General features: G+C 34.0%; 1 protein-coding gene across 1 annotated transcript in view; it reads left to right on the plus strand.

The window, feature by feature from the left end:
- Positions 1 to 4,294: 4,294 nt before the first annotated feature.
- The window catches only part of LOC109533198 (regulating synaptic membrane exocytosis protein 1), a 52,187-nt gene continuing 32,887 nt past the window's right edge, over positions 4,295 to 23,594 (plus strand). Inside the window, exons 1-4 of the mRNA XM_048669074.1 lie at positions 4,295 to 4,707; positions 15,629 to 15,763; positions 21,079 to 21,196; positions 22,568 to 22,874. Of these exons, the coding sequence (XP_048525031.1) occupies positions 15,728 to 15,763; positions 21,079 to 21,196; positions 22,568 to 22,874 (461 nt within the window). The 5' untranslated portion in view covers positions 4,295 to 4,707; positions 15,629 to 15,727. The remainder of the gene's footprint in view (positions 4,708 to 15,628; positions 15,764 to 21,078; positions 21,197 to 22,567; positions 22,875 to 23,594) is intronic.

Raw genomic sequence — 23,594 nt, forward strand, 5'->3', positions numbered from 1 at the left:
TTTTGATGCGAATTCACTTAAATATTGATTTCGCATAAAAAATAATCATACTGTCTTTCTGTTCTCTTTTGTATATTTAAGATTTTGTTGAAATTATTGGAGCATTATTGGAATTGATCCAATTTCTGTTCTTGTTATAGTTTGTTAACTATACTATTAAAAATAATAAAAAAGCTGCACAAAGCCTTTTTCATTTCAATTATCACCCGATCAGCATTTTCACATAAATTGCCTTCTGCATCTGGAACAAATTATTTCGCTTTGTTTAAAACGCCGGGTTTCTGTAACTACTACTTAGTTTGAAATCAAAGGTGCTTTAAAATATGAACGAAACTGGAGCAATTGAAGAAAATGGTTCCTCTCGTTTATCAAAGCGCTAGTTGCGCTTTCAGCCTTTAAGTGCTACCAATGATCAACCAGGCGAAGTTTGAGCCGGAAGCTAATGATCGAAGCCAGACGGGAACGAAAAACACTGTAAGTACTTCTTAAGTTAAGCCCTTCTATCTAGTCCCTTTGTTTGAGGTCTTTGATAGTGATTAAACTTAGTATGTCGAAGACGTTTACTTTTAAAGTCACAAAAACAATCAATTTTTACTTCAAAAAACATTTCAAATTTATTCATAATTTTACGTGGTAGAATTAAATGCATTTATTTGCAGTACAAAGTGAAAATTCTAAAATTAAAAAAATAACAATAACAATACAACAAATAAGCTCTTCAAGCGATTGAGATGAATAAGCCGAACTCCTCTTATCACCTTAAAACAAGTTTTTTATGTTCAACATTTGTTTCACATGTGAAGGCTTTTCAGACTAGAGTTCCACTCCTATTCAATCTCAAGAAAAGGCCTAAAAAAAAGCCGTTTGACGAAACTGTTCTAATTATTCTGATAATTCTATGTAAATTAAGTCTGCATCTTGTCGCTACTATTTTTCAATATTTATTGGGAGTTCGTCTTTGCACCCACACTAGTAATTTTCTTCCATAAGATATCAGGGCTTTTGCAAAGAAACTTAGCAGTGTTTCTTCCAAAACCCTCAAATGCAGAGTTTTGGAGAGTTTGACTACACAATTTTGGAAACGCTTTGCAGGCTGTAAGCATAATTCTTCAATTTAATTGTTTTTTTTTGCTCTTTTACTTTCCAATTTGTATTAACATTTACGTTTGATTAAGAGTTTTTGAAAAAATAATGCTTGCAATTTCTTTCATCAGTTTCCTGGGGATTGATTTGTTATTTTCTAATCCGAATTTTTATTTAGTATCCTCTTTAATGGACAACGCCCAGTGGATGATCACAAAGTTGGATGGAGTCTAATGAACATGATGCTTTCCAGTCCCACCTAAAGACTAATGTGCTTAGGATAGGTTAATTTTAAGTTAGAAAATATAGTAAAGAGTACTAAGCATGTGATTAAATTGTTGAAAATAAAAAAATTAAATTGCATTGCTGTTTTTTTCTCGCTTATTTCCTTTCAGTTCATTGCAAAAAAAACTACTTTTTGCATCAGGAGAGCAACGAAGGAGGAACAGCATCGGAATATCGAACGAAGGAGGCGGTGTCATAGTCATAAAATAGCCATTAATAATCGCAAATAACGTAACGCTAAAACTACTTCGAGTGTCTTAATCAAAAATCCCATTTGCATCAGGATAGCAGAATATCCAAAGAGGTAGCGACAAGAAATTATCAGTAGCAGAATTAGATAGAGATTCATCGCAATTATCGTAACTCTAAACTATATTTTGACTAAAATCCGGATTGTATCAGGAGAACAGCATATTCAAGGAGGTAGCGACCACGAATTATCAGTAGCAAAAATAGACTCTCATCGCAAATAACGTAACGCTAAAATACTGTGTCTGACCATTTGTATCAGGAGAGCAGAATATTCAAGAAGGTAGCGGCAAGCAAATTTAAGGAGGAGAAATAGATACTATTCGCAAATAACGTAAAGCTAAAATACTGTGTCTGACCATTTCCATCAGGAGAGCAGAATATTCAAGAAGGTAGCGACAAGCAAATATCAAGAGCAGAAATAGACACGAATCGCAAATAACGTAAAGCTAAAATACTGTGTCTGACCATTTGTATCAGGAGAGCAGAATTTTCAAGAAGGTAGCGACAAGCAAATATCAAGAGCAGAAATAGACAATACCAGTAGCAGAATTAGACATTCATCGCAATTAACGTAACGCTAAAACTATAGTTTGACTAAAATCCGGATTGTATCAGGAGAACCGCATATTCAAGGAGGTAGCGACCAAGAATTATCAGTAGCAAAAATGGATTCTAATCGCAAATAACGTAAAGCTTAAATACTGTGTCTGACCATTTGCATCAGGAGAGCAGAATTTTCAAGAAGGTAGCGACACGCAAAAATCAAGCAGAAATAGACAGACATTTATCGGAAATAACGTAACGCTAAAAATACTGTGTGTTAACTAAAATCCCATTCGCATCAGGAGAGTAAATTCAAGAAGGTAGCGACAAGCAAATATCAAGAGCAGATATAGACATTAATCGCGAATAACGTAACGCTAAAAAAAACTGTGTCTTGACTAAAATCACATTTGGATTAGGGTTGCAGAATATTCAGGAAGGTAGCGACAAGCACATACCAATAGCAGAAATAGACATCCATCGCAATTAACGTAAAACTATGTTGTGTGTCTTGACTAAAATCCGGTTTGTCTTAGGAGAGCAGTCCCATTCAAGGAGGTAGCGACAAAGAATTATAGTAACATAGACATTAATCGCAAATACCGTAACGCTGAAAATACTGTGTGTCTTGAAATCCCATTTGCATCAGCAGCGCAGAATATCGAAGGAGGTAGCGACAAGGAATTACCAGTAGCAAAAATAGACAGTAATCGCAAATAACGTAACATTAAAATTGACTTGTGTGGCACTCTACAAGTATGGGATTTGCTTGAAGAAAGCCGAACACTCAGGAAGGTAGCGAGAAAGAAATATCGTCAGCAAAAGCACATTAGTCGAAAATAGCGTTTTGTTAACGAGGTGCTCATAATTAGAACCTGCAGCAGAATGTTTCAAGGGATATAGGTGTATATAAAATAATTAAAAAAAAAAATTTAAACAATAAAAACTCCAAATAAACACAACCAATTATTTTCTACGAGTCTCTATTAAGTAGCACTTTCTCAGCGCTACGTCCTTGCAGCGCGATTGATTTCGTTTTTGTCGTTAGAGAGATGATTTGGAATACTCAGCAAATAATCCAAAAAATATAACACTGATGACGTTGTAATTAAGCAATGAAACTCCAAATACTCGCACAAGCCATTCTAAAGAAAAATTAAAATTTATAAATATGCCTCATACATTCCTGTTCCTTTAAAGAATATTTCACGATGTCTACTAGTACGGATGATAATGCAGATGACCAGCTAGTAATTGCTTAAGACAAGGAAGGCCTACAGTATAACTCCTGAAAGCATATAGAAAATGAGGAGTTGAGGTAAATTGAACAAAACCCAATATCTGTGTAAGGGAAGAACCAGCAGATGACCTGGATCTAGAACATAAAAAAATAAAAAAGGGAGATGAGTGCATATGTCTGAGAATAAAAATGACAAAGATATGAATTAACGCAAGACTTTAGGACAATTTACTAGCAGTTGAAATTTATTTTTGAAGAAGAGTAGCGAGAAAACTAGATTAGAACACGTGAGAAATGAGGACCTAAGAAGTCAAATGAAAGTACAGAGTGGAAGGTGGAAGACATTGAAGAACAGCAATTAATATGCTAAGAACATGTAAGACTTATGGGGGAAGAAGGACTTCGGAGGAAAATATTGGAATGTATACATCCAGAAAAAAAGGGAAAAACCGCCAACAACATGGATGTAAAATATTACAAAATACAAAAAAGAAACCAAAGCTGTATAACGCTCCGAACAGGATTTATTTAAAAATCTATCACACGAAATAGGCTTCGCGGCCATTCCTTGAAACTGTCGAGTCTTTCGGGTTTTTAGGCTGTCGTAGATTAGAATTTCCTCCCCAGCTTTCGCAAGTAGGTACGAGTGGCTCGCATCTTCACAGATGGAAAAAGCTGAATGAACGACTTATTCATCATATCAAGACTACGCAAAGGTAGGAGAAAATATTTTCCGCTCGCAACAACGCCCAACAAGTGTATACACATGAGGGAGCCTCTTCTCCCTACTTCTCTACCCCAAGAGCTCTGGATTCGATCCCCAATGCGCGCGCAAAACTTTACCCGGCCAGCCATGGGCTACCTACTTGTTACACCAAAGTCCGGAGGTCTTTCGCGTACAAGCAAACTTGTTAAGCGCTAACCGGATGATTTCAAAATTTCGCGAAAAGCTAACAAGTTGCTAGGCATGTTTCGTCGAAACTGCCCTTCCGGAAAATCGCGTGTGCCAAATGCTTAATAAGACACTCGAGAAACATTTCAAATTGTACAGTGATTATTGAAAGTCCTACAGATTTTAATATTTATAAAAGGACTGCTTCGGAAATTGATAACGGAGTAAGTCGTCCAATGGTGGATGCTATGAGAAACTGCACTGACCATTCTTCCGTTCGGTGATTCCTGATTCCGCCTAATCTGAGTTACAGTTTTATTTCGCTCGTTCTTTAGTGGATCAGTTTTAATTGTGCTGAAGTATTGACTGATTAATTTTGCTTAATGATGGTTGCACAGGATGAAGTCTAAAGGTAATTTTTCCTTATTCTATAAACAGGAAAGGTGTCAGGACACCATATTTCATCACAGTCATCGACCAATATAAGCAATGACTTTGTATGGTTTAAGTTTAAGTAACGTATGAGCGCTTTTTCGGGTACCCAATGAATTTCAACGTATCTTCTAAAGCATTCAAATAATATATTCGTTAATATTATCAATGAGCTGTTTCTTTGGATTTTAGTTCAGAAGTTTTGCTGCTTTTCGCTGATCCGTACTGAACGGAACAAAAAAATATAATAATGGCAATTTTTGTAGACTGAGAAGTTTAAATTTGCTAAAGTCTTAAGACGTCTTAAGTGGCTTTAGCAGTACCTATCGGCATGTGCTAATAACCCGAATTTAGCTTGAGCAAACGTATGCAAGTGGCCCCCAATTGGGCTATTTTGCAAAGTAAATAATAGTATAAAAAACCAATTAATTTACAGTTCAAAAACAATAAAGAAATTTATATTTCCTTGAGAAGTAATTCCTTATACAGAGAGAAAATGTGGCAGAAGGTTTGAGAAGCTGCAACATTTTTATTGAGAGCGCCATAATATTAATTATGACTAAACACACCAGAATGTTTTTTGTTGACTTTTAGAATATTCTTCAGTAATAATGAAGAAACGAAAATTATATTGTATTTTCTCAATTTACGTCTCATTTGGGTAAAAATCAACCTTCTAATAAAAATAACTTAAAAACTTAAGGTTCTCAGTCTCGAGGAATTTTTCCTAATGCTGACTAGTCCAGATTTTTGAAATGCCTGACCCGCATTGTAGCTGCGTTATCAGTGTTACCCTCGTATTCACCTATTTACTCAGTAGACGTTTCGAATCGACAGTCCCCCAACTTTCTGTGCCGGGATCGATTCTTTACATTCGCGCTTGTTGAATGTGAAATTTCTGGTCATAAATCTTGAATTCACTAAATTATCAAGCAAAAAAGCTAGGAATTATATTGAAATACAAGTAACGTAAAAATGGAATAACAATGAATTAAGAATTACAAAAGACTGTAACAATGTTCCTAAAAATTATTCATTATTAGAAGCTGTAAGAGAATAACTTGGAAAATAGACATAGATCAAAAGGGTACTGCGATATTCTTTGTATCAGCAGAGGACGATCTGTCCTAACTTTTATTCGGAAAAAAATTCTGATTCCCCTGCTATTGGTGGTCGAAGTTCTTCAAAAGAAATACGTTTTCGTAAAAATGTGGTGAACTTTTCAGTGTGTTGGTGCAAAAACTGATTTTTTTGCATTGTTGCGCTAATCCTCATTTGATATGTTTGTCCTTTCCGTACAATCTTGCAGCATTCATAGTTTTTGCGCAAAAAATATTTCCGTGCTTTTGCCAATTGATCTAAACCGAGAGTACCAAAATCTGCAACTGCTGCTGAAGATAACATTGAAAGCATTTTAACATACTTTCATGCATTCTCTCCAGCTTCTATTCGAAGTGCCGCAGATGATTTCGGCTGAGCCCATAGTGCCATTTAAAGCATTCAAATTAAGCATGCAATGCATTCATACAAGTTCGCAAAAGGCCAAGCTCTGATGCCTGAAAATTATCACCGGAAAATCAGATTTTTGAAACAATTCTGGTGCATGCAGCTTAACAAAAACATAATTTGAACGGACGAAGCCAAACATTCCAAGACGAAATAAACATTTCCGAGCCGATATAGAGTCGACAGAAAGATTTATAGATTATATTCTACTTGTTGCATTCAAATTAAGCGTTAAAGTTTGTAAGCGATGTTTCAGAAGATCTCGTACTAGAAAAATATCGCACATGGTTCCAACTGGACAGAGCATCGGCTCTTTGCAGCTAGAAGTTAACAAAGAAATTTTTTGGCCTGCGAGGTGACTCGAGCTGATACCAGGGGATTTTTTACAGACAATAGTTAACAATATAGACGATTGCACCGACGATTCATCAACAATGCATTAGAGAACTGGATGTTTATGAGATATCTGTATTGGATCGTACGAATTTGGAAATGTTTAGAAAGCAATAGAATTTCGAATTTATTTTTTAAATAGTTTCACTGTTTGGCATCGACGAACTAATGTATTAACCGCAGCTGATATTTGAATGGAATTAGTTTTTAGATTATCACAAGACTTGCTAATCCAGTTAAGTTTCAAAGGCGATTGATTTTAGATGTTTTTAAAAAGAATGATCCAAAGGATTTAGATCAGACAGGCGCGGTGGCCAAAATGCTGGTTCATTTCAAGAAACTTACATATTTGCGTAGCTGTTGGGCAGTGCCATTAATTCAATTAATTGCGCTATTCGAAATGTGAGCTTCCAAAGCTCATTGCACGCAATTTGCAAATAAAATAGCGATTTGGCAATTTCAAATGTGCTTTTCCTATAAGAATATTTTAGCAATGACCAATTGAAAAAATCGGCATCTGAAAACGAAGTGTATACATTTTAGTTTAATGTGTTCATTATATTTAATTGCTTATTATATTCTTTTTCAAAGCTTACAAACATTTCTTGATGATGCAACTGATTGATGAACTTTTCAGCGATTAATAATGAGCAATTGCTAATATTATCTAGGCGCGATGATTTGCCAATATGTTGCATATCAAGAAAAATCTAAACAATATTTTTCAGTTCGTCCAGTTCATCAACGGTAGAATTTTCATCCAAGTACCTACTATTCCACTTGCTTTCCGTAATATGCGGATATCTTCAATCACATCGGGGTGAAAGTTTTCCGCAAATTTGTTAAATGAATTCCCATTTAAACAAAAAGGCAAACATGCGATCCCCAGAGGTTATTGCTTGAAACTCCTATGTACTGTATCAACACATTTACGCTAAACTGTTGCTGAAACGAAGATGGTTTGATAGAGCGAGAATTGACTTCGCTCCGAACATGAAAGTTGTGAAAATTCTTAATTCCAGTTCCATAAAACCTGTTGCAGCATTTGTGGATTTATTTTCGACCCATCTAAAAAAATTGGCAGGTTTTTCAGGATCTTCTTGCAGAAAACATTGAACGGGCGTAAATGGACATTCCTAAGATTTTCTTTTTCGATGTTGATTTTGTCAGAACTGGTAGATTTTTCATTTTTTTTTGTGTTCAGTAACTTCTTCTTTGGTTATTTTTAGATCTTTTCGGCCTCATTGACTGTGCCTCACTTCTGTTCTTAGGATTATTTCGTTATTATTGTTGTGTAAAATTATTTCCTGCCACTTTCTATGCCTGCCTCTCATCTTTTTACTCTCGTGTGAACAAAGTGTCATTTCTTTCCTGAAATTGTTCAATTTCTCTACATTTTGTTGATATCCTACTTTCTTTGGCGTCTTTGTACTTTTTCCTGAATGATTTCATTGAGTTGTTTGTATTAGGCCTGGGTAACTCAGTGAACTTTTAGGAGTTGGCGCAGTGGCTCAAATGGCAGCAAATGGCTTGGTGCGCCAACCCAACGCACCGGCGAAGTAACTCAGTTCCGTTGCTGGAAAAATGTGGATGACTTTTTTTAGATTTATTTTAAAGGCCATTTATTAATAATATTTTTAAATGTCTTCAAATTTCAAAAATTTTCCAGTTTTGGACAAGTTAATTTTTCTTCTAAATGCTCAACTTTCTAAAGTTTTACTTAAAAATRCTGAAAAGGTTACGGTATTTTACTCGAAAAATTATGAAATAAATTTTTAATCCTTCGTCGTTTTGTAAAAAGTTTTGAAATCCCTTTTCAGCTTCGAATTTGGAACAAAAATCAAATAATACAGAATAAGGGAAAGTATATAACAGATTATTTGGAAATCCGTCACCTCCATTCCTCTGAAGACTATGGAATTTGTTAAAAAATGTGATTTTTTAGTTTTGACTGATTTCTTTTACTTTACTTTCTACTTTTTACTTAAAAGCGCTCTATTTTGTAGAGTTTCGCTTAAAAATACTGACGATCTGGAGGACTGTTGGCGAAAAATTACAAGATAAATTCATATCTTTGTTAAAATTTGGGACAATAACGAAAATACTCCCCTTTTTCTCAAAAACCATTAAGGTTTTCTCCAAAACTTTCTTTTTTCTGATGATTTTTATCTTTTCTGACAATAATGGGGCCTTTTCAGCCAAAAATGACAAAACTAATTTTGCTAGAAAATTCGCCTCATTCATCGCTTTGCAGGGAACTTTAGAAAACTCTTTTCAGGTTCGAATTTGGCACAAAAACCAAATAATTTTAGTGAGTTTTTTACCGAAGGTAATTAGAATTATCTTGAAAAAACAACGACCAGAGAGCAAAAGTTTAAAAAAATTATTTGAAAAATTCAATTCTTTCTACGCAAAAATCACATACTTTTTTAGTTTTACTTAAAATACTGACATCACTCGATGACGATCATTTATTTGGAAAACTTCGAAACTGGGGTTTCTTCACTTTTAGGTCAATATTTATAAACAACCCTGTCTCTAAACAGAGAAACTGCGTTTTTTCTAACGTTTTACTGTAAAACACTGGCAAACTGAATCTTTTATGCAAAAAAGGTATCGATTTTACAAGAAAACTTAGTTGTTTGAGCAAAGTAGTAAAACGTTACTCACAAAAAATGTTGATCGGTTTTTTATTAGATGTAAAAATTCCAGTCTCGGGTCTCGTAAAGTTTTAATAAATTAATTATAACTCATTAACCGACTCGACACATTGTAACCCAGGCCTAGGTTGTATTCTATTGGGTTTGGTCCATTTTCGTCTTTCCTCCATGAGCTCCATGATTTTTGGTCTTTTACTTATTTTCTGTTTTCTACATATCTCATGCCGTCTTCTTGTGTCTTAATTATTTTAGCTTTTGAAGCGTTTCATGTTCCTTCAACGTCTAAATTCTGTATTGGCTGTATTATCGTTTCTAATTCTTTCTCGAGCTTAGGTCTTTTATGGGGCTTTTCAGTTGTGACATGTCTATTTTTCTTCTTTTTGCTTTCTCTAGCTCGGCGTGTGCTTAAATTTTTATTTGGCCGATTTCTTGGATGCACATTACGATTCTCTTCATCGGGAGGTGTGTTTCATTTCGGTGTATTGTGAATTTCTCAACGGTTTTGCTTGCATTTTTTATCAAACACTATTAAAATAGACGTCTGATGATGCCATATATAGGCGAAATTTGAATAACGTTATTTTCACTAAAAAGGTTTCAAAAGCTAGTTTGATCAGAAAGTCTCTTTGGAAAAAATACCCTTCTGGATAAATAAATAGTCCAAAAAAGCTACATTGACGAAATTTAATCGTTGCATGCAACAGAACCCTTAAGGGATATCGTTCATCGCCCGAGTAAAAACGTCACGTGAAATCGGTTTCAAACCGTGATCTTTTGATTATTTGAACGCACAGATGCGGGATAAATAAGTAATCCTGAAAAATGCCTCAGTCTAACTGCTTGTAAATCCCCAAAATCTGACGTGTCTGCCCTTTTTATACCGATAAGGCACATGTTTATGAATTCTTGAGGCAAGTTAAAAAAGTACAATCAACTATACCGACCTGATTCATAATGTTACATGCGAATACAAATATATTTTGATTAGAAATATGCGAAAAACTTTAATATTGTTGTACAAATTTGCAAATTGCCCGACAACCAGATTGAACATCTTTAAAGCACAGTTTGCCGTACTTGGCTTAAGTAGAACTTTTGCAAAGGGTAATTTCCAAACCAATTGTCGAGTAGGAAATGTGTGTTTACAGTTGCGCTGAAGCGAGTCAGGTTCAGCTATATTTATCGATTTTGGGAATATTTCCTCTCCTTTATCATGCTCGAAGTTCTACGGCAGCTACAAGTATCCGATGGGAAGGAAATTCTTTACGTTTGCTTTCGTGTGCAAACCATAACCGGAAAGATAACGCTGTCGAACCGAAATTAGATTGTCCTTTTTTTTTGAACCCCTATTCTAATTGGCCTGCTTTGCAAATTATTACGCGAGTTATTGAGTTAAATAAATATGTTTTTTTATTTGAATATTATTATGACTCAATTCATTATTGATTCATCAACTTTCAGGGCCTTTTTGCGTAACTATTTGCTTGTTAATATACTTAATTACACATTTTATTTTTAGTTACTATTCTCTGTGTCAACGGACTTTTACATAAACACTCTTCTTCCGAACCGTAAATCATATTGTTGAGTGAGCTGATTAGCCGCCCCTACTTGTTTTACTGCCCTTCTAATCTTAAATTAAGTTGTTCTCATTCGCGCAGGAAATCCAGTAGCAACAGAGAATTGATCTTTGAAGCAATTGATTTTGATTAATAATTTGTTTATGGAACGATCGGTGTTTTCATGCCTGAATAGAGATCTTTGCGTAGGTGGTGAAGCAAAATTGTGCTTATTTTTTTTAAGGACTTACTAGCACTTAGTTGAAAAGAACGAGAGCATATCAATATTAATTTCTCAAGAAGACTTCAGTTCTTTAATAAAACTTATATTTTTAAGAAATGTAATAATCGATTAGAAAACTGAGTACAGATCAATATGTCAATGAAATGTGTGCGGAATTTAATTGGATATATGGAAATTTATATTTTAAGAAATGTATGTTTTTGAAAATTGAACAACTTTTGATGGCGAATATTTTCACAATCGGTAATCCGACTAAACAATTTTTTATCGAGTCATAGCTCTAGTCTCGGACAAAATTTAGGAGAAAATGCAAGCAAAAAATGTAATAAATATATTGTACAGGGTGTTTCAATGGGGTCATGTTTTCTTGGTCAAAGCTTAAATCCTCTGTTCCGTCTAAGGGCAATATCAACCACAAAAAACTATATGGTATTATAAGCCTCATGTCTTCTGAATAATTTGGATCTTCAATCGCCTGTTTATCTTGAGCCAATCGAGATATATTCATTTTACGGATTTTATTTAAATTTTGTTCAATTCGGAAGAAAGCTGTGCAAACATAATTTGTTTACAAGATTAGAGCTAATTTTGTTCCGTATGTAACTCCATAAAAAAACTAAACAAAAACGTGGAATTAATCCTCAGGCGTGGAAATAAGAATTCTTTATCCCAGTGGCGGCGCCAGTTTTATTTTCCGGTTGGGCGAATGCCGGCGGAAAATTTTTCAAGATGGGCAGAAGATATTTGTACTTGTAATTGTAGGAGTTGGATATAATATATCCGTTTAACAAAATATTTTGTGTTCTTCTCTGGCCGAATATAATGTAAAATATTTTTTAGTTATTTTTATATAACATACAAGCGTTGCAAAGATTCATTTTTAATAAGCACTTATAACGACATGTTTTTGTCAAACAAGGAGCTAACAGAGTTTGACCTGCTAACACCTTGAGTGTCCCAATATGAATTTATAATACAAATATTATAAGATATTTTATCTACTTTCGTAGAATAGCGAAATAAATGTTACGAAAATTTATTTCACAACTGTGAACATTTTTTTAAACGTTATTATGTTGGAAACAAATGCTGAATCAAATTCGCTACAACACTAACATTGTAGTAAAAACTATTAAAAACGAATATATTTTTTGAATTGAATAATTGTTTTTACTAAGCGAAAGTAGATTTAAAATCTACTCTAATTTTTTTGCAACTAATCTAACTAATCTCTAGTTTTTTTGCAATATCTTTTTCAACAAACAAAATGCCCAAGTCAGTAAGCCTATCCTGACTCATAGTTGTTCTTAAATAATGTTTAATTACCTTTAAAGTGCTGAAAGTTCTTTCAAAACTTGCACTGGAAGATGGTACAGCATTGTATTACATAGTTTATTCATTTCATGGAAGACTAAACTAAAATCTTGCAAAAGAAGTGGGAGATCTGTTAAAGTGTTTATTTTCAGATTATTTGTGACTTCATTGGACTCTTAATGGTATCTGGTAATAAATTTGTCTCGTTTTCAATTCAAACTATATCACATTGGTAATGGTTAGCTAAAGTAATATACGTTCTAAGTTTAAAAAATGATGGTAGTTGGATTAAATGTACTAAATCATGTTTTTAAACCCAGCTTTTGTTTCTGTAGCCCTTTTCCAGTTCTTGTAGCCTTCAGTAACAAAACTTAAATTATTTTCCACTTTATTTGAAGAAAAATCTATAAAGGAAAACGGAATACAGCATCTTTGAGAATGCTGTACCTAATCCAAGGATACAAGATATAAATAATAAATGGACTTAAAACTACGAAGATCAGAATCATACTGCTTTTTAGAAAAACTTGCTAAGGCTGTCTTGAAAGTTCATGTAGCGATTGAGCCAAATCAATGACTCCTTTTTCCTCTATATGAAAATCTTTGGCYCTTGCCCTGGCAGGAAACAAGTARGTACCCATATTTAGATTAGAAAATAATTTATTAATATYAAATASTTAAMAATTTACTTCTCAATTCYCGAACAACTCGGAGTGTTTWCAYGTTYACTATCATTATGSTCGAATTTGATCTGATTTTTTTAATTCGCAATTATTTATATCACTATTAAAAGTGGTTGGACGAATGGTTGGGCGAGACAAATTTTGGYAGCACACCCCTAGCACCTCCGCTGCTTTATTCTTAAGAAAACGAAAACTTTAACARCTTAATTGACAGAGCACAGATAGTAACAAAATAAACATTTTCTTCGCAAGTAAGAAAACGTTAAAGTGCATTTCGCGCAAAAAACGTGATTCGTCATAAAAAATGAATATCTCTCGAATGAGTGCTCAGTGTAAACAGACGATGAAAAATCCACACTCTCAGCTTCAAACACATGAGGTTATAAGATCGTATACTTTTTTCTCTCTGGTCTACCCCATATTACCCCAGAAAGATTTGAACTTTGACCAAGGAAAAATCACACTATTTAAACACCCCGGACAATCCGATTATTTCAGTTTTGTCCAAAAATTGTTGAAATTTTCCAGTCAAAATTTGGGGAATATTTAAGCTGATTTAAATTTGCGGCGCAGTGTATAGAGTGAAAAAGGACAGTGAATGCACCATGTGCTGGAGGATGCTGATTGATTTAATGAAGATTACAGTTTCAAAAAAAGCCCTCGTGTAGCCAACTTTTGGTTTGGAAAACTTTATGAGTCTTCGGTAAACCATAGAGTCTCGATGGCAATTTCTTCGTCTCCAGACCATTTATGTCATTAGACCATTTATGTTCTCTGGAAAGGATGACAATTCCTTAAGCATCTAATTTGCAGTTTTTGGAAACAGATTCTAATCTTCTGTAAGTGATAAGGACACAATAACGTCCCGATATTACCATCAGAGGTTTTCGTCCTCATGACTACATAACTTTTCCTGTGTCCCCTGGTAAGACAAGGAGTTATTTGCATTTGATCACAGTTTTCTTCTGATTGGTTTTTCATGTTCTTTTTTTCTGACTCTCTCAATTCTCTTTCTGTCCTCCTGTCTGGAGTTTTCAGTTTAGTCGGTTTTTAACATTTTTCGTGAAGGTGCAGTGCCTGTTAGTTTCGGCGGCTTTTTTATGAACTCTGGTTGTTTGCCACTGCATGTATTGCTGGAGTTGCCACTTTCTCACGCACTACAAAGTTCCTTCTGTTATTCTTCGTAGGTTGTTGTGCTTCACTTACTTTCACTTGGTCTTCCACTTTCGTGAAGCATCCCAAACGTGCTGGATGCGTTTGGTACATCATCAGGCCTTTTATGTGTAGTGATTAGCACCGTGCCATCTGCATACACAACTTTCCAACTAATTACATTTTTTTAGTTATTTTAACAAATTTTGAACGGGTATGTAGGTACTAAGTTATGCACAACAATGCATGAAACTTCTCTAAAATATATTTACTGCCATTACGCCTTCCTTTTTTTATGTGGATACGTCGCAGGCAATTGGCAATAATCTTCGCAGTCATTATTATGCCATTCATGTACTATACATGTGGCTCTGTTGCGAATTGCTCGCGAAATAATACGACATGGGAGAATTAATTACATACATTAGAAAATTGAGGTTTAATTAATAACGAGGAAATTATTAATTTCATACCCTCAGGTGTTGCTAATTCCTTGTGACAATTACTGAAGCGGAAATATTAGTTCCCCTGAGAAAGACGACAATGAAGGTTAATTAGATATAGTTAGCTATGGAGCAGTCAAGTGATCACGAGTTACGCCTTCCCCGTAACTATTCTGGAATGTTGGAGCTGATTGCGCCAAAGCGCAATGGAGCTGAAGTCTATAGAATGATTTGCAATATAACAGTTCAGAATAGCAAATTGCATTTAAAAGCTGCGCTTAATTACTTTTTATACTTAATTTTATAGAGATAATCAACTCTGATTTTATTTAATAGATTTGGTTAGGAGTTATTGCATTAGAAAAATCGAAAATTGGACAAGTTTACATACTTTCTGAACTTCTAATTTAAAAAAATCCCATTCATAGCGTTATACTRGTTGGCGCAGTGCTGCGCAAATGGCTTGGTGCGCCAACCCAACGCACCGGCGCAGTAACTCAGTTYCGTTGCTGGGAAAATGTTGATGACTTTTTTTYACTTTTTTTAGATTTATTTTAAAGGCCATTTATTAAYAATATTTTTAAAATGTCTTCAAATTTCAGAATTTTCCAGTTTTGGCCAWGTTAATATTTCATCAAAATGMTCAATTTTCTAAAGTTTCACTTAAAAATGCTGACAATCTTAATCTGAAATAAATTTGAAATCCTTCGTCGTTTGTAAACAGTTTTGAAATCCCTTTCTAGCTTCCAATTTGGAACAATAATCAAACAAATTTCTATCAAAAAACGAACAGAAGAACTGTTTATAACAGATTATTTGGAAATCTATAAGCAAATTGTATCAAAAAAACTGTAAACTTTATTTTCTCGTTGGCATACCCTGTAAATATTGCATTGAGTTATGTCTACTACCTAATAACTATTAAAAAGTGTTTTTTTTTATTGCAGACCGGATATGTTTCCGCACATTGACAAAGCTACCCATCGTTATGTGACTTAGGAGTTTGGGGCAACTTATTGGAAATTACGAAGACAATCACCAGCAAAATGTTGCCAACAAATGTTATGTCATTCATGAAGAAGGTAAGTCGGGCTTTTAGCGAGTTATACTTAGCAGGGAATAAGTAAGATTAACTGGTTGCTTTGAAGAAGCAAAAACTATAAATAGGACAAAACAGTAAATGCAAAATAGGTACATTTTCTTATTCAAATATCGGAGAATTTCTCCTTCACCCGAAATTACTCGGATTCGATCAGTATAAATAAGCCTTCTATAGGGATAATTCGATGACTTTCGACATTTTCCGCTAATCCTCAGTATATCCGCGCTAAACGCCAAAATAAACTATATTTATTTTAGCGCTGAACACTAAAATTACCAATAAAGTCTTTTTTATTGTTAAAAAAAATACAACTTATTACGAGCAACAAACTTACAACTTGATATTAACGCTTTACTTTACTTTACTTAACTTAACGCTCTTCAAAGTGCGATTGCATTTTCGAAACTATTTGGTTTCTTCAGATGCATATTGTTTTTAAACGTATAACCGGCAACAAAAGTTGCTTAGTTTAGAGCGCTTTTTTCAAAATATTTATTTCATATTATATATAAATATTCAAATATTTATGCTTAATAAGTTATCACATTTTTGGGTAATCTAATTTAATACAATGCAATCTCCATTGTATTCTTTAATTAATTCAATTCTTGATTTAAATAATTACCAATTGATTTTCGTGGCTCCAGGAGAAGTTCCAGGATTCATCTTTGCTGAATTATTTTCCACAGATAGAGTTTCAAGATGAATTATTAATTCGTCTATTTCGTCGAACATAAAACCTTTCTTCTGCAGGAAATATGCGAAAATCTAGAGGCTGTGTTTAATACGCTGAATTGAAATAATTCTCTATTAATGCCTAAAACAGAGGAAAAATAAAATAAAAAATCCATATCTGAATTTTTTCCAAATCGGCCAATGTTGTAGTCCGATGCTCCAAGGGTTCGGAATTGCACTGAAGAGCGAAAACTCAAATGTTCGGATCAATTCACAGCTTCTCAAAAGAGACGCGACCGAAACCAAATGGGGATCACTGTGGAATCCTACCGACTGCGCCAATTATAAACAAAGTCCCCTTAAAATTGTAGAAAATACAATTTCTTCCGATCAACAAACTTACAATTCAACGTCTGAATACAGAATTATTTTCTTGTTGCAATTGAAGAGATTACAAAACTAGATTACAATTCATGTGGGCTGGCTGTTCTGTTAATTGCTGAAGTTGTTGGCAGAAAAAACTCGGGGTAAACATATTTAAAGGTAGATCGATGGGTTCGGTGTGATTGAGGTGGATTCATGTTTTCAAAGCCTTTTTGTTGCGAATTATGCCTGAAAATTTTTGTTTTTAAAAAAGACGGAGTTTCATCAGCTCTTGTTTTACAGACTGATTAAGAGTAACCTTATTTCACAATAAAGAACGAATTATTCATAAAAAACCTGCGGACAAAATTGAAATTACAGAAAACTTAATTTGAAAGTTTTCTTGCCAATGTGATAAATTTTGAATAGGGGAAATCTCAAAAATGAAGAATTTTAGGGATCACATATTTGTCAACATGCTTTGGAGAATCGTAACTAAATTCAATAGAATGCTTCAATACTTAGCAAAAAACCATCAACAAAAAAACTAAAATCAAGGAAAGTGCATTCATTTTACTAAATCGAAATAATTGTGTTGTTCATTTAGTTTTAGCCATACATGGTTACCAACGCTAAAATCTGAAGGAGACCAATAAAACATACACCTACATTAAATTTTACCAAAATTTTTAATAAATTTTGTACACTTTCTTTTTTAAATAAATTAATTTTTTTTCATTTTTTTTTCATTCACATTTAAAATTTCACTTCTTAAAAACGAATTTTCACTGATTTTTATTCAACTAGCTTTATTTAACAACTTATTAATTATTATTCTCTTTTTTTAAGAGATGCTTTGAGAACGATAGCAGATTTGCTACCGAAACGCTACGCTACTTTTACGAATTAATTTCTGTACTACTTGGAATTTGTCTTTTACAGCTTGAGCTTAAGGGATGGTTGAATTTTTAATAAAAAAATTTCATTATTGTGATAAGAAATTTGTATTAGAAAACATGAGGAAATTCTGTCTTCTTAAAAAACAAAAAAAAATTGAGGTGAAAAACCCAAAAGAAGGTTTTGAAAATATTTAAAGGTGCGATGAGCAACTGCATATCTCGCACAAATTGTTCCTGTTTTTAAATGAATATTTTTACAAAATATTTGACACGCACAGGTAAAAAAAGCCTTACATCGGTACTAACAATTTCGGAAAAATGCTTTCCGAAAAAGCAGCTTCTTTATATCTACAATATGTGACTGTGTATCCTGAATGATACACAGTTCACAATTTTGGGCTTTTTTCAGTAACATTTCTAGTGGATTCTCTGGAAGAAATCGTGAACATAAAACGCCTAGGATTAGAAGGTTGGAAATCAACAATGATAACTTCTTGCCCGCACTGTTCAGCTGCTCAAAGAACGTGAAAGTATCACTTTGCGAACTAGTTAGGGAAGTTTTCTACATGAAGATTCTTCTTCAATATTAACTAATAAAGCAAATTAGATGAGATGTCCATTCTACTGGGTAACTGTATAAATTTTGTACTCATCTCTTCCTTCCCCTTAACTAGAATGCATCCAAAATTATAAAGCACTCCGTTCGTTTCACGTTGTTATGTGGCCCCGAAAGCCTTACCCAACCTGCCTAACCCAGTGACAAATCTGTCTGTAATAAGTTTCAGATTTCCTTTTCCGGCACATTTTCCATTCGTTAACCAGCATTCGGCGTAACCTGGATTCGGAGTTTGGAACTGAGCCAATATTGATAAAACAAATAACCTAATGTAATGGACAAACCTGAAAACCTTCTTAAAGGGTAGTAAAATGTGATGCTTAAACTACTATAATTTTTTCTGAAATGTGAATTAATTGATTGAACAAACCGAAGAAGAAAGTCACCACGTATGACTGTCCTAATGAGCTCTTTGCCTGCAGAAATAAAAATACTTCAATGGACTAATCGAAAGATCGTTTGACGATTTCGTCAAAATAATGCTTAATTAATTTTAACAAAAGATTTTAAAGTGTGCTAACCTCAGCAAAAAATAGCAATCCTGAAATCTGCAAATTTAATTTTTTCTCGTTCCGATAACTTTACCAGTTTGAAAGCCGCAAAGTTCAAAGTTGGAAATAAACTAAAGTACGCGAACGAATGCATCTGTTGCTTACTTATCGCCCCATATTTTTAACTCGTAAATTCCTCAAGTCCTGTTAAGTCTAGATGTATTCAATGGAGAATTAATAACTGATATGAAAAATACATCCCTACTTAAGCTGTGTATATAAATAAATTTACCATAAAAAAATCGCATTGAAAAATATAAATTTATGGGATTTCTTCTAACAACACACCGCTGAATTTTCAATAATATAAATATACTCACTGTATATTGAAAGAATAGCATTTAAAACAAAATACAGAACTTTCAAGAAGGTTTCAGGTCTGGAATTTTCGATCCAGAAGAACTTTGGATGCTAAAGCTTGATTCCCATTTAACGAACTGTCGCATGAAAGTCGATTAAATTGCCTCTCCATTCGACTCTATGGCTGCGGTGGATGATGCAAATAATTTCGCTCTAATTAGTGAAATATTCGGCGAAATTGATGATGGCGATGCTGCTTGCACCAATCAGTTAATTAATTTCACTTAATGCGGGTAATATTCTCAGTCGACTCAGAACTGAGAAATTATCACTCCATTTCTTGCAATTGAGAGTAATTAATCACCGACCAATTCATAATAACACATGTGGTGGTGCCATCAAAAGTGGAAAAGGAGGTACTCGAACTAAAACCAACAATATTTTCAATATGCATTGACTGACGGAAAGTAAAAACTTCTCAGTCGAGAAGTAGCAGTAGAACTAATGAAGGATTATTCCAGAGAATGAGGATAATGGTTACGGTTTTTGGACAGCTGGAAGATTTCCAGAGTGAAAACAAGGCGTTAATTAAATTTTCTTATTGTTTCATTATGATGCTGTTTGAGTCTGGACTTTTACTGATCGTTAAGGATTTGATTAGAGTCCTGAGCTTCTCTATGGTTGTTGATAAGATTTGGGAAGAGTCTGGAGATGCCTGCTGGCTGTAAGAAGGGTCGTAAGGAAATTCGATCTTTCGATACAAAGCCGTAAATTTGAGACTAAATACGCAATCAAAAATTTCTGTAAGAGGCAAGGAGGGCATAAGGAATTTCAATAAAAAAATGTTAATAAAAGGCGACACGGCAATACATCATTGCTTACGTTTTTCTACATTTTGAAGGAAAAAGCTTTAATAAATAACGTATTAAAAACAATAACAAAGTATTTTAAAGCTCATATGTATTGCATAAAATATACGTTTTCGCCTTCTTTCTGTCCACTAAAACTGTTTTCAAATTGGGAAAGTGCATGAAGAGTTGAAGAAATAAGAATCATTAATTCAGTCCATCTCAGGTAGATTCATGCATCCACAATTAGATAATAAGTCCCTAACGAAAAATATGCATCCAAGTGGTAAGATGATGGGGAACCTATTGAAAACGTCCAAACAGATCATGAAATAAATTTGAATAATTTTTAATGTCGTAGGCGCTTTTACTCTAGTGACTTATAAGTAAAAAAGCACAGAAGAGATGAAAAATTTCGTTTTCCTCATAATTTTCAACCTTTACTTAACTTATATACCATAGGCAGTACAATAGTAATTGCAGACTCTTCAGTTAAGAAAGCTCCAAATTAAGTTCTCCAGGAGCTTATAAATATCAGTAATTAATACTTGCTCAGCGTTAATAGTAATCAAACCAAATTGTTTAAAATCTGCAGATAATTGAAGCAAACAAACAAACGAACAAGGAATGGCACAACCTTGAGTCGGAATGACCAGGATTTCCTGTGCTACCACATAGGAAAATTTTGGATAAAATACATTAATACTCCTACCAAAATTCAGATATTAAAAAAATGCTAATTTTTGTCATTAAATCCGAATACCCAAAATATAGGCTGTTTTTTGAAAGCTAAATTTATTTTCGATTCAAAGTATCGGTTGTTTTGCTTGGTGATTCTCCACGTATGTTGAATATTGCGTACCCCTTAACTGATAAGTGCGAAAAATAACTGTTTCTACATTGTATCCGTACTTTGCGCGAAAGTCTAAATTTCTTTATATCTCCTAAGAGAATGCCGTCTGCATGGAGTCGATTTAAAGCCATTGCATAAATATAAATAGAAAAATATATATTCGAAGCAAGTATTTTTGGATATTTTTCAGATGGTCACAGCGGAGCCCGGAACATCGAATGCAACGGCGGAAAATCCAGAAGGAGGAACAACTTTTGGAAAATTGAAACAAACGCTATCGTCGTCATTGCTAACTGCTCAAGACAGAGGTAAGTCTACAAACCATGCTCTGAGTGTTCAAAAGGTATCGCAACTCCTAAATATCTAGAAAATACGTTTTTGAGTGAATTTAAGAAAAGGTATAGTCGAATAATAATATATCGATTACTGAAAATCGGTTTGAAACCGATTTGTGAAAAGATAATTACATGGAAGTCGACGTTTTAAGCTTCCGCAAAGATGGTTACAAATAAAATTATTGAAACAAACAATTAAATTTCAAATTAATAGTGTGAAAATTGATGTGGTATGTCACAAGGTAGGCATCATAAGAAAGAGAATCGAGGTCCTTTTCAGCCAAGTGTCGCTGAGCTTTACTTTCTATTTTTACCACCTTGAGAATGGTCAAAATTTGTGTAAAAGTTTCTCCTTGCTTTGACTTTAACAAGAAGCAAATAAGTCATCGAAAATTTTGTTACCTTTAAAATGGCACTATTCTCTTTTAAGAAACGGTCACTCACACGAGTAGAACCTTAGTAGGTATTGTATTTGTGGCTAGGATATCATATATTAAAATTGAAACCATGATTTCCTGAACAGCGTGCTTCATAATGAGCACTCAGTCAAACTGTCCATTTAAGCAAGTTTATATCTCATTATACTTTGTCACCTCATTCTGATAAACTTGACTCATACGTAACGATTCTTGAGGTTCCCTGTTTAAACTTTCATGAAAGCCCTTTGCTCTCAAAACGTTCCTAGTTCGTAACTTAGTTAAATTCCAGTTAAGACACTTATTTCAGCAAGTAAACTTGCAGCTTGTTGGACACGATATAATGAGTTTGAAGTATAAACTGGAGCTAACTGATAGGAGGACTGCGAAAACTAAATAGAACTTTACAACTTAACTGCAATTAGAACATTGAGATTTCAAATATATAAATTTAGAGCATTTTACATAAAAGACTTCCCCCCTATTTGGCGATCGGACACATTGCAGAGAGGAGGCCTGAGAACTGGTTCTCATGCAGCCAATTACTTCTAAACCCAAATAAAACTGAATGAATGGTGTTTGAAATGCGGAGCTTGCATAAGATAAATCCGATTAACAGAGTTAAATTTTTGAAAGTTGTACTTGACCCACATCTTCTATGGGAGGCTCATGTTACAAGTTGTTGATGATCCGTTGGCAGATGACGAACGTAAATAAGAATCAAATGCCATTGATCAATAGGTCTTTCCAAATTATCATTTTGTTTAATACAAAAAATAAATTGTCCAAGATTTTGATCATTGGCTCGATTCTTGGTCTTGAATTGCCCTTCAGAGTACCGTATCTTGAAGCCGCCCGCATTCCACAATGATCATTATGTCTTCAATAAATAACTTATACAGTTGATATAATTCAGTGTTTTTCTCAGTTGTGACGAAAATGGGACCGCGACCATCACTAGTTCCTGACCAAGCACCTAACGATCAACAGTCCCCGCCATCTGAAGACAAACCGGCCGCCCAAATAACTCAGGCAACGGCTTGTCAAAAATCTGAACCAGGAAAACCCCCTAGCAGAGCAGGAGCTTGTAGAGTTTGTCTAAAAGCTTTCAAACCAGACGACTTCAGTCGTACATGTGCCACTTGTACACAGAGAGTATGCGAAGACTGTGCCAGTTATAGTAAATTAGCTGAAAATGAGGATCCGACCAATTGGACTTGTAGCGTTTGCAGAAGGTAAGTTATGAATGTGCATGAGAATGAGTTTAGTTTCTACTCATTTGCTTCTACGATTCGGATATATGACTTAGGATTAACTCTAAATATCGCTCAATCAATAGTACCACATAAAATGTATTCCAAATCAAAATTAATTCCTGGGTTTCAGTCATTTATTGTCTCTATTTATCAATTAAAATGCGTTTCGGTGTATTTTTCCACCATCATCAGTTTTTCTAAAATAACAGATAGTTAAAAAAATTTCATTAATTTAAATAACAACCACAGTTCGTCAACAGCCTCATCATATCACACATTAAAATACATCACAATTGCAATACTTTAAAACATTCTAAAATTAATTAGGCCTAACAGGTAATTTGAAACGAACACTATCTTGCAACAATGGCCGAGCACCATTTATATATGGCCTACCAAAGCTTCATAAGGAAAACATTCCAGTACTACCGATAGTTACCAATAGTACTACCAATTATCTAAATATCTGTGAGCAGTTTTGAGTAATGTATTGGGAAAGTCACAATATTACATTCAAGACTCATGGAGTTTTTGTGATTTTATAAAACAACAAAAAATACCAAATAATCATCGGATAATATCACTGGATGTTGTATCAATATATACAAATATACCAATAGATTACTCAATAAGCTGTATAAAAAATAAATGGGCAGAGATAAAAGAACATACAAAATTACCCGAAAAAGAATTTATTGA

This window comes from Dendroctonus ponderosae, unplaced genomic scaffold, assembly GCF_020466585.1.
Source record: "Dendroctonus ponderosae isolate FM_Combo_2020 unplaced genomic scaffold, Dpon_F_20191213v2 Dpon_F_20191213_8, whole genome shotgun sequence".
In the NCBI taxonomy this organism is placed as follows: Eukaryota; Metazoa; Arthropoda; class Insecta; order Coleoptera; family Curculionidae; genus Dendroctonus; species Dendroctonus ponderosae.